This window comes from Chiloscyllium plagiosum, unplaced genomic scaffold, assembly GCF_037043375.1.
Source record: "Chiloscyllium plagiosum isolate Xiang-an unplaced genomic scaffold, Cpla_swu_hap1 HiC_scaffold_22, whole genome shotgun sequence".
Taxonomy (NCBI): domain Eukaryota; kingdom Metazoa; phylum Chordata; class Chondrichthyes; order Orectolobiformes; family Hemiscylliidae; genus Chiloscyllium; species Chiloscyllium plagiosum.
In genome coordinates this window covers 47,465,410-47,478,000 of record NW_028270160.1, presented here as the reverse complement: position 1 = coordinate 47,478,000, position 12,591 = coordinate 47,465,410, and the positions used below count along the sequence as shown (strand labels likewise).

The following is a 12,591-nucleotide window of genomic DNA, read 5'->3' as shown; positions in this document are numbered from 1 at the left end:
TATGGACCAGTGTTAGTTGCAATGAGACACAGGGAAGGATTGAGTTTGATGGAAGTGATTGTGTGAGTAGTTACTGATCATGCCTGAGCAGGAGAAGAATGAGGTACTCCCAGTGACTGAGCAGGAAAGACAGAGGGAAGGAAAGGTTACTAGTTGTAGAGTCTGTGATGACTCTGAGCCCTTGAGAGGACATAATGCATGCAATGTTGTGGGCTGTGGTCCTTCACTCTTAGCGAGATGCAGTGATAGAATTAAGAGAGTGATGGTTCTGTAAGTGTGAGGTAGCAGGGAGAAGACAGTGCTACCAATCCATGTGGAGCGCAGATGTTTGTAGCACTTGCTGTCCATTTTGATGGTAAAGGTAGCACTGACCTGTGGAGCTATCTCCCCATCCCAGGCTGGCTAACGTGGGTGCAGTGTCCTCTTATTGCAGTCAGCTGGGAAAATGGCTAACACCATCTGCCAATGCCTTTTTGAGAGCATTGCATCGGCAGTGTACAGCTTCGGCTATCATTGGAAAAGTTAATGGGTTTTACTACTGATGGTGCTCCAGTCATGATTGGATTTCAGAAGGGATTAGTTGCTCCTTTCAAGAAAGAGATGTGTCACTTCACTTGATCCAAGCTGATTGTATGCCGTTGCTTCAGTCATCAAGAAAATAATGTGGTGCCTGTGGCTTGATCAATGTGATGTTGAAAGTAGTAACAAGCATTAACTGTTTAAAGAGTTACTGAAAGATCTTGAATCATGATATGACTATTTAGCTTACTCTTGTGAACTGAGATGCCGATGTCGTTTTGCGAACTGAAGAAAGGACTGAACATTTTCATGGAAGAAAGGGAGGGTGGGGGGAACTGTGGCTGAGCTGAGTGAGCACAAGTGGCTGTGTAACTTGGTATTCATGGTTGACATGGTACCATACCTATTTCAGCTCAATGTCAAGTTGCAAAAGTCTAAGCAACTTTTTGCTATCATTTGAAGTCAAATTAAAGCTGAGGCAAATGCAGCTGAAAAAGTGCACCTTCCTACCTTTTCCAGGATCAACAATCTACAACAACAGAGGAACATGCCAAGGAGTGCGCACATTTACTTCAGAAACTTTGTGCACAGATTCAAGACCTGAAAGTGAAAGAATTGGAATTAAATATTTTTGCCACACTGTTCAATAGTGAAGCTGCCTGAATCTTCAATTTGAAGGCAGAGAACTGAAAAGTAACAGTGCTCGAAAGGCTAAATCCAACAACCTGGAATCCTGCAGACTCTGTGTAGCTGCTGCTGACTATCCCAATTTGAGTGAACATGCACTGAGAGTTGCATCATGTTTGGTCTAACAGGGAAGGCAGATGAACTCAGGGCATGGTTAGGAACATGGGACTTGGATATCATAGCAATTACAGAAACATGGCTCAGGATGGACAGAACTGGCAGCTTAATGTTCCAGGATACAAATGCTACAGGAAGAATAGAAAAGGAGACAAGATAGGAGGGGGAGTAGCGTTTTGATGAGGGATAGCAATACAGCTGCACTGGTGGGAGGAGGTGTGTGGTGTAAAATTATGTCCCAATACATGTGTGAATCATAATGTAACACATGTATTGGGCCAAGCAGTGGAATGTGGTGAAACGGTTAAAAATTATGTCCCAATACATGTGTGAATCTAACCGGAATGGAGGTGTTGCTTAGTCCCGTGTGAATCTTATTACACACCTCCCCGTGTGAATCTTCTTATCTGTATGTAACCAGAATGGAATGTGTTTTTTAGCCTTGCTCTGCTGTTCACATGAATGTTTATATCTGGAAAAGAGTATATCAGCTGGAAAAGTCTCCAGTTCGGTGAGTCTGCTCCGGGGTTACGTTTAACCGCCGAGCGTGGGTTGTTGGCAACCGCTCTACGAGAACTGACGGCTCCCAGTTCCGGTAACATGTAGAGTGAGTATAAGCCAGACCCGTTGGTTGTGGCGACGCTGCGGGGAATAAAATGCCCATATTCTAGCAGACTCGCCTCTTGGTCGTTTGTTCTGTGTCAGACTACTCTCCTACGAACCTGACCTTGAGAATTTTTTAAAACAAGGTGATATTCCCAGAAATACATCCAGGGAAGTTATTTGGGTGGAACAGAGAAATAAGAAAGGGATAATCACCTTATTGGGATTGTATTATAGACCCCCTAATAGTCAGAGGGAAATTGAGAAACAAATTTGTAAGGAGATCTCAGCTATCTGTAAGAATAATAGGGCGGTTATGGTAGGGGATTTTAACTTTCCAAACATAGACTGGGACTGCTATAAAATTAAGGGTTTAGATGCAGAGGAATTTGTTAAGTGTGCACAAGAAAATTTTCTGACTCAGTATGTGGATGTAACTACTAGAGAAGATGCAAAACCCTTGGGAAATAAGGTTGGGGAGGTGACTGAGGTGTCAGTGGAGGGGCACTTTGGGGGCCAGCGACCATAATTCTATTAGATTTAAAACTGTGATGCAAAAGGATAGACCAGATCTAAAAGTTGAAGTTCTAAATTGGAGAAAGGCCAATTTTGACGGTATTAAGCAAGAACTTTCAAAAGCTGATTGGGACCAGCTTTTTGCAGTTAAAGGGACGGCTGGAAAATGGGAAGCCTTCAGAAATGAGATAACGAGAGTCCAGAGACAGTATATTCCTGTTAGGGTGAAAGAAAAGGCTGGTAGGTACAGAGAATGCTGCATGACTAAGAAATTGAGGTTATGGTTCAGAAAAAGAAAGAAGCATATGTCAGGTATAGACAGGATAGACCGAGTGATTCCTTAGAAAAGTATAAAGGCAGTAGGAGTTTACTTAAGAGGGAAATTAGGAGGGCAGAAAGGGGACATTAGATAGTTTTGGCAAATAGAATTAAGGAGAATCCAAAGGGTTTTTACAAATACATAAAGGGTAATTAGGGAGAGAATAGGGCCCCTCAAAGATGAGCAAGGCGGCCTTTGAGTTGAGTCACAGAAAATGGGGGAGATGCTAAACAAGTATTTTGCATCAGTATTTACTGTGGAAAAGGACGTGGAAGGTATAGAATGTAGGGAAATAGATGGTGACATCTTGAAAAATGTCCATATTACAGAGGAGGAAGTGCTGGATGTCTTGAAAAGCATAAAGTGGATAAATCCCCAGGACCTGATCAGGAGTACCTTAGAACTCTGTGGGAAGCTAGGGAAGTGATTGCTGAGCCTCTTGCTGAGATATTTGTGCCATTGATGGTCACAGGTGAGGTGCCGGAAGACTGGAGGTTGACTAACGTGGTGCCACTGTTTATGAAAGTTGGTAAGGACAAATCAGGGAACTATAGACAGTGAGCCTGACTTCAGTGATGGGCAAGTTGTTGGAGGGAATCCTGAGGGACAGGATGTACATGTATTTGGAAAGGCAAGGACTGATTAGGGATAGTCAACATGGCTTTGTGTGTGGGAAATCACATCTCACAAACTTGATTGAGTTTTTTGAAGAAGTAACAGAGGATTGATGAGGGCAGAGCGATAGATGTGACCTATATGGACGTCAGTAAGGTATTCGACAAGGTTCCCCATGGGAGACTGATTAGGAAGATTAGATCTCATGGAATACAGGGAGAACTAGCCATTTGGATATAGAACTGGCTCAAAGATAGAAGACAGAGGGTGGTGGTGGAGGGTTGTTTTTCAGACTGGAGGCCTGTGACCAGTGGAGTGCCATAAGGATCAGTGCTGGGTCCACTACTTTTTGTCATTTATATCAATGATTTGGATGTGAGCATAAGAGCTATAGTTAGTAAGTTTGCAGATGACCTGAAAATTGGAGGTGTAGTGGACAGCGAAGAAGATTACATCAGATTACAACGGAATCTCGATCAGGTGGGACAATGGGCTGAGAAGTCGCAGATCGAGTTTAATTCAGATAAATGTGAGGTGCTGCATTTTGGGAAAGCAAATTTTAGCAGGACTTGTATACTGAATGGTGAGGTCCTAGGGAGTGTTGCTGAACAAAGAGACCTTGGAGTGCAGGTTCATAAGCTCCTTGAAAGTGGAGTCGCACATAGATAGGATAGTGAAGAAGGTGTTTGGTGTGCTTTCATTTATTGGTCTGAGTATTGAGTACAGGAGTTGGGAGGTCATGTTACGTCTGTATAGGACATTAGTTAGACCACTGTTGGAATATGCGTGCAATTCTGGTCTCTTTCCTATTGGAAAGATGTTGTGAAACTTGAAAGGGTTCAGAAACATTTTACAAGGATGGTGCCAGGGTTGGAGGAGGGCTATAGAGAGATGCTGAACAGGCTGGGGCTGTTTTCCGTGGAGTGTTGGAGGCTGAGGTGTGACCTTATAGAGGTTTACAAAATTATGAGAAGCATGGATAGGATAAATAGACAAAGTCTTTTCACTGGGGTGGGGGAGTCCAGAATGAGGGGGCATAGGTTTAGGGTGAGAGGGAAAATATATAAAAGAGATTTAAGGCACAACGTTTTCATGCAGAGGGTGGTACATGTATGGAATGAGCTGCCAGAGCAAGTGGTGGAGGCTGATACAATTGCAACATTTAAAAAGGCATTTGGATTAGTATATGAATAGGAAGGGTTTGGAGGGATATGGGCCAGGTGCTGGCAGGTGGGACTAGATTGGGTCCGGATATCTGATTGGCATGGACAGGTTGGACCAAAGGGTCTGTTTCCTTGTTGTACATCTCTATGGTAAAGGAAGACTTAGTTGGGCAAAACAACTTCAGCCCTCGTACTTTAACAGTAGGAGATGTTGGATATTTCGGTTTTCTCTCTCAATAAAATAAAACCACTCTGTCTTTGTCTTTTTCTTTGTGTGCGATTCTTGATTAATTTCATCCAAGTGTGACTAGTTCCCAATAGAAGAAAGGGTTCCCAATCCTTGCTTTTTTTCATTAAAAACAGAACACATTGCACCCACCTTTCCTCTTTGATTTGCATCAGCCAGTTTTGTGGTCATTCTATGATAGATCTTTGGATAAAGACCTTTGCTGGTGGTTCTCCTCCGGTGTCCCCTACGCCTTTGGCTGCTGCCCTCTTCAGGCCTCTGCAGCTGCTTCATTGGCATTGGTTCTCAGGAGTTCCCACTTCTCTGCTGTGCTGCCATCTCCACTCTGTCATAGCCATTTGCTCCAGGACCTTGGCAGAGGGGCTACTGGGCTGGATTTGACCTGTGGGCTGGAGGTTCCCCTGATGTAGAGAATGTAAGATAACCTCAAAAGAAGAGAAAAAGAAACTCTTGAACAAGGATATTAGTGAGATGGACAAATGAAAATAAAGAGAGACCTCCAGAAGGGAAGGTTTGAGATAAAAGATCAAGCTTTAAGCTGGGCAAGCAGAATGACAGTTCCCAGAAGAGAGTCAGAGTTTTATTTGTGCATTAGCAATGTAATAGCTGATTTAAGAAAATTATTTTTAAATCTGCATAAATTATTTACTTACAAACTGAGAAAAACTGCATGTCTTACACACAGACTTCCCTCCCTTCTCCCGTGCACTCCCTCCACCCTCCAACCCCTCTCCCCCGCCCCCCCCCCCCTGTTGCTAAGGACAGGTTTGCAACAAAGGTATTCCCATCAATATGGTTGGTTTTATTATTTGTAGCATCCTCAGTTATATTTCAAAGATGAATGCAGAGTAAATGCAGATTACTTGTTTTCAGCTGTCAATGAGGGCTGTTAATAATTCTTCAGATCTTGTATATTCTGTTATTCTATAACCTCCTTAATGCACCATCTTCACTTTTTATGATTGCAAATGATTGATGGAAAGTTATTTCATGGTATAGGACAATGTCTTTTTTTTTGGTGTGGTGGGGGGCAGGGATGGGGGAATGCTTGTATGAAGCACACATTTCTACATTCTATAAACATTCCACATGAGCAGCATCCTCTGTCAGCTCATTTCAGTGTTAGTGCAAGTTCAAAAGTATGATTATGCATAAGATGCTCAGGACCACTCTAACCTAACACTCTGCTAGCTTTTGTGGAAACATAAATGTTAAAGGAGACCTTTGTCATGTTTAGATTGCTAAAACAAGCCTTTCTGTATTTTTAGATGAAGCTGCAGAGACACATTATGCAGATTATTAAAGCCTATAATTGAATTACATTTCAATTTAAATTCATAGAATGTGCAGTGTTGCTTACAAATGGCAGTAAAAAGATTAAATTAAATTAGTGCCTAATTTCATCATTCACAAGCTTGAACTATTTCCTCAACATGTTTTATTTCAAGCAAATATATTTTGAATACATTTGTGTTGGTTGCCAAGTAACATAGGTTTTTCCAAGAGATTAATGCAATTGTTGATTTCATACTACACTTTTATTTTCCATGGACCCCATGTGTCACATTATAAATACATTTAGAAAAGAATTTGGGTTCCAAACCTGTCCTTAGCAACTGAACTACAGAAACTCTGTGACTCTGTTACCACAGCAACAAGAATTTCAGAATGTTAAAAGCCAGCTCCAGTGAAAGAACAGGACATATTGATTCTTGTTATAATTACATTTTGCCAAGCAACATATGATTGTAATATTTCAAGAATATGCTGCAAAATTGAGGTGACTGAGTTTAATCGTTTGTAAACCCAAATTGCAATTTTAAATAATAATCAGATTAATTTTCAATTCACACAAAAATATGTGGACCAAAGATATTTTCCTTGCAAATAGTCACTTAGATATATTTAAAATGTTCCAAATTTCACAGAATCTATCATGTGTGGTTTATTTAAACATTGTTTTTGTATTATCACAATTTTATTGGTTCTCTGACTTAAAAGTTTGGTTCCTTTTTTCCTCAAATGCCTGAGTTTAATTTACTAACAACAAAATAGATACTGTTAGTCATCATCCAGTTTTCCTTTACCAGGTGAATCATTCCCATCCAAGATTTTTGTGCATTACTTAGCATAATATATCTGTTGCAAAATTTAAATTTCTATCAATATCAAATCCTGACATTGCATATTTTTATAGATTCTTAAGTCTTTGCTTATTTCTACAATGTTTTTAAACATACTATGAATTTATTTATCTATACCAGTTTCTAAACTGTGTCAAATCAATTTTACATGTGAGAATGTGCCACAGTATCAAATATTTCAGACTATTAAGGGCTAAAGCCATATCATATGATGCACTTCCTTCATTGTCATCAAGAAAGTTGCCACTCAGGTGGATAGGGCTTGTAAGAAGGCCTATGGTGTATTAGCGTTCATTAGCAGAGGGATTGAATTCAAGAGTCGTGAAGTGATGTTGCAACTGTACAGGACTTTGGTTAGGCCACATTTGGAGTACTGTGTGCAGTTCTGGTCGCCTCACTTCAGGAAAGATGTGGAAGCTTTGGAGAGGGTGCAGAGAAGACTTACCAGGATGTTGCCTGGAATGGAGAATAGGTCGTACGAGGATAGGTTGAGAGTGCTAGGCCTTTTCTCATTGGAACGGCGAAGGATGAGGGGTGACTTGATAAAGGTGTATAAAATGATCAGAGGAATAGATAGAGTAGACAGTCAGAAACTTTTTCCCCGGGTACAACAGAGTGTTACAAGGGGACATAAATTTAAGGTGAAGGGTGGAAGGTATAGGGGAGATGTCAGGGGTGGGTTCTTTACCCAGAGAGTGGTGGGGGCATGGAATGCGCTGCCTGTGGGAGTGGTAGAGTCAGAATCTTTGGTGACCTTTAAGCGGCAATTGGATAGGTACATGGATGGGTGCTTAAGCTAGGACAAATGTTCGGCACAACGTCGTGGGCCGAAGGGCCTGTTCTGTGCTGTATTGTTCTATGTTCTATGTTCTAAGAATTAAGACATCATGATGCCACAAAGTATAATTATCAACAGGAAAAAGTCCAGAAGGATCAGATGGCATTGGGAGAGATAATGGTTCCCAACATGCCCATTATAAATATGGTATATTAAGTACAACAAAGGTGAGTTGGTTTCCTGCTGCTATTTAATGTACTCTGAGCTACTCAATTTAAGATAGTCTTAGTGTTGATAAAATTCAGTCTTTGTTACCATTTCTTAATTATTAATGAACACTTCGCTGAAAAAGGTAACAATAGTCCAAGCAATTTAAAAATGTTGACTATACCATCTAAAGTATTCCAGTTTTTTAGAAGATGGGAGAATGGCCCTCTTATGCATTTATGTGCACCCTTAGCACTTTTTGTGTATTCTTGTGCATGAACACCTTCGTGGTAATGAAACACAAAGCAATTTGAAAGGATATGTAAACTTCACTATTTGATATTCTCATCAAGTTCATTCCTCCAAAACATAGATGATTTCTGAAAGTGTTTCTTTCCTTCATTGTACTCTGTTACAGGAAATTTACATGTAATAGATATTACTTTGTGCTGGATTTGATTAAGTACTAGTACACTAGTGGTCAATCTTTAATGCCTGTTCTATTTTGGATTTAATTTCAAGTCATTTCATATTCCGTAGTTTAAATACAATCCTGTTGCATTTTGCATTGACTTCAAATGTTTCTGATTCATTTCTTGTATAACAACAATTTCTAGTAAAAATGAGCTTGTGTTTGAACATTTACCCTACTCTAAGTTTGCTCATTTGGAATTAAAACAGAATATTCTGGTAAAGCTTAAAGTCAGACAGCAATTGTGAAACAAGAAACATTTATGTTTCAGGTTCATGACTTTTCATCACAACAGATTTCATTTTTAAGGTTGATCAATATGTTTTCATATGTGCAACTGCATCATATGTTCTATAATTTTGATCCATATATTATTCTGACAGTATATAATACTTTGTTCAATTGCCAATTAAATTGCAGTGGGGGAGTGGTTCTCACAAACTGAAAACATGAGGGCTGAAGTTAATTTTGAGATCATTATTAATGTTACGAATGCCTGAATAGACTTGAAAGTTTTACATACGTAGAATACTGATAATCATGGCTAAGCAACGAGAAGCTCCAAACTATTAAGATATGGAGTGAAGAGATGTGGAAGTAACCGAGTGATTTCCACATCACCGTGTTGTTGTTGTGAAAGGATCCTGAATGGAGTTTGGATGGTTCCATGAAGGAAGAACAAGCAAACCACTGGTTTCTTTTGTGAAACTTCCAAGTAACCAATGACAGTAATGATGGACAATGACTGGGATCACATTGCTTGTCAACCCTACAAGCTGGCATAGTACATGACCTGGGAGAAGTAACAAAAATAGGAAGGTAATAAAGAAAGGGAAATTAAGAAATGTTGCCTCATTCTGGATTTAAAAGAGGGCAATAAATTGTTTCAAGTAGCAAATTCAGTAAATATTGGCTTATGAGACAAAAAGTTCCTTTAAGCTGAAATGATGTTATTATTTTCTTGCAGTAAAACATGTAGGAGAATTTAGATACATTATAAAGTATTTAAGACCAATTATTACATGGTGAATTAGTTGTGACATGACATTCTTTCCTCCTCTTACAGTGCGAGATCTACCACCCATTAATCCAGTTGTACGTCAAAAACAACACATCTCAATCGAGATTTTGCCCCCTGAAATGAAAGCTCCCATCCCTCCTGAACCTGCACTTCCTATTCATACCAAAACGGTGAAGGAATTTCAGTAAGTACTTAGAACTGACAGAGTTAAATGTGACCATTACTGTCAAAAGTACTAATAAGTTACTTATTGAGTTCACAATAGTATCAAAACAGTAAATATGTGCTTAAACTGCATTTTATTCGAAAAGGAATTTGATTACTGAAGTTTGATTGTAGATATAACTTTTTTTTTCCCAGGAAATCTAGGAAAGAATCATTGACCAGGTCACCGCACATTCCCTGCCCTCTAACGTTTGTTGGTATTGTGCTTGTGAGCCCTTGTAGTCCTGTTTATTTCACCATTTTTTGAGCAGCTGATATATTCAAGTCATGAGAGATCCCAATATGTTCTAAACATTGACACCAAAATGAGAAATCTTCTGAATATTTTAAAATTACTCTTGACCTGCTGATTTTGTTGGTAAAAATTGCATTTACTGTTCAACACAGAGTTGATATTAGGTTAGCTTCTTAAACTACCGCACCTGGTTGTTAGTTGCAAATAAGTGGCCTGCATAGAGCCATAAAGCATGTAAACAGATCCTACGGTCCAGCTCGTCCATGTTCACCAGTTATCCTAAATTGAGGTAGTCCCATTTGCCTGCATTTGACCCATATGTCTCTAAACCCTTCCTATTCATTGCAAGGAGATGCATAGGAGAGCAATTAAGAATCAACATGTTGGTGTGGAATAGAATCACATATAGAATGAATGGGTAAGGAACGTAAGTAATTATTGCTAAAGGACAGTGCTGAACTAGTTAGATTTTTATGATAACTTAATGAAAATGATCACTGTCAGACTTGTAGTTTCATTTGTGACAGTGACCCTTTAACTCAAATTGAAGTGTTCAATTTGACTTTAATTTAATTCTAATATTAGCCTAGACTTTAAGAATACTAGTCTAACAACATAACCACTGCACTCTCAGCATCACATAAATTAATGGTCCATATAATACATGTTTTGCCCCCACCTTCAGTATCAGGTGAAACATTTTGCTGTTGTTTAATGTGAACAGGAAGAAAATCTTTACCCCATTTTGGATCTCCATATTGAATGCATTCCTGAAGCCAGATAGGTCCAAGTTAGTTATCTCCAACATAAGTAATCAAGTGGTGTTCTGTACCCGCAGCTATAGGTTTAAGCAATGCATGTCTTCACATAATAATTCAATACATATTGAAGACTGGATTTTGCCAGTCCCCTCTCTGGATGAACCAGTAGGTGGAAAGGCTTGTAAAATAGCAAGAGTAATCAGAGGTGGTCAACCTATTTTCCATCTACCATCCAATCATTTCATTAAACTGGAGGGTGGTCCTCCCACCCAGAGGTTAATTACATGGCTGAAGTGGCCAATTAAGGGCCCCTTCCCATTGATGCTAGCACTTTGCCAGCAGTGCATGGGGCCTTCTTTCATGGAGTGACTGCCTGTTGGACTCTGATGGTCTCCTTGCGGCCTTGGGGGAGCTGCTGGGGAACTTTCTAATTGGGCACTATGTGGTCCACAGCTCTTTGCAGCTGTGACATCTTCCCTCACCCCTCCCCATTTGCCAGGGACTGCCTGACTGCCCCAGACCCTAGCTGGCTGGTTGAGAAGACAATGTCATTCCAGCATTCTCTTTTTACAGTATCCACTGCTCCAAGTGGTGCTGATGAGACTGATTGGTTGACAGCTCCTGGAACCAGATGGAAGTCCTTGAAAGGGGCTGGGAGTCCTAAAAGCTAATCTGTTGCCTGACTGTCGTAAAATCTGGCCACGGGTCTCCCAAAGCAGCTGAAGTGATATCTCTCCTGAATTTCCAGCCCATGATTTGGCCTCTCGTTGCAAGAACAAAATTTAATCTTCAGTATATCTGCTTTAAAGGCTTATAAATCCAGAAATAGAGCTCTGGTACTTTCACTGGGGCAAATATCATTTTGGGTCCAAAGTGCTGCCCATTACATATTGTGTACACCTTTTTGCAGTTTGTGCCTAATGCCATTTTGGTGAAGTTAGCACGCTGGGAGCACTCTGCTTTGAGTTTGCAGAATAGGCAGCATTGATGTCAGACAGCATTTAACCTGATTTAATTGCAGTGATTCCATTTACAACTTATATACCCCAGCTAATTTCCTCTGCCAAATCACACAACTGAGTATGCGTTCAACAGAAAGAAGACCCGACTGCCGCACAAGAATATGTTTGCCCCTTGACCATTCAGTGCTTGGAATTGTTACACATTCCCTGTCTCTCCCTCATGCTATAAAGCAAATAATATCACAGTTATCTGACATTCTATATGTTAGCAGTGACCATCCAATGCGCTGAAAGACAAAGCAAACCATAGAGGTTCTCAGCCCCAAATTTAACATTAAGTACTTAAACTAAGAACCATGAGATGCATGTGTGACCCTGTGCGTAAAGTGATCAAGCAGAAGCACTCTGAGCTCCAAAGTGAAATTCTGTAAGGGCAGATGTGATATGGAGTTAGTTCAAAAGTAATAATAATAATGTGGAGAGACCTGATGTTTGTTGACGCCAACTAGATGGAGAACAGTGGACATGGAACATGCAGCTACATTGTTGTGAAGACAGAGTTTTTTGAAGGCCCAGAAAAGCAAACAATGAACTGCTGCCACCAGGTAACCATTCTGACTTTCCAGTCGGGAATTTTCACCATTCAGTTTGTCATGCGAGAAGAAGTGAATCTGAACTTCATAGAACATAGCTGAGTTTAGTTAATAATGAGAAGCAAACATGTGGACATAACATGGTTACTGCTCATTAGTGCGATTCAGAACTCACCGTTTAAATCCTAAGCGGAAAATTAGATGTATTTTTCTTGACATCAAGAATCTGATTTTTCCCTTTCTGCTGTACTTTCTCACCAATTCTCACACCACTTAAGGGAATGGAAAGATTCACCAATGTATATTATCAAGACAAAAAAAAAGTGAAATTCCCAGAAGTCCCTGAATTGAGTTATGATAATTAGAAGAGCCTTAAAGACTTTACAAAAGGGGGAAGTTTCTTATTT

At 40.0% G+C, this 12,591-nt stretch overlaps 1 protein-coding gene across 1 annotated transcript in view; it reads left to right on the top strand.

Moving 5' to 3' along the window:
- Positions 1-12,591, top strand: part of hectd2 (HECT domain containing 2) — a 110,116-nt gene that overhangs the window by 25,665 nt on the left and 71,860 nt on the right. Inside the window, exon 3 of the mRNA XM_043712450.2 lies at positions 9,454-9,592. Coding sequence (XP_043568385.1) covers positions 9,454-9,592 — 139 coding nt within the window. The remainder of the gene's footprint in view (positions 1-9,453; positions 9,593-12,591) is intronic.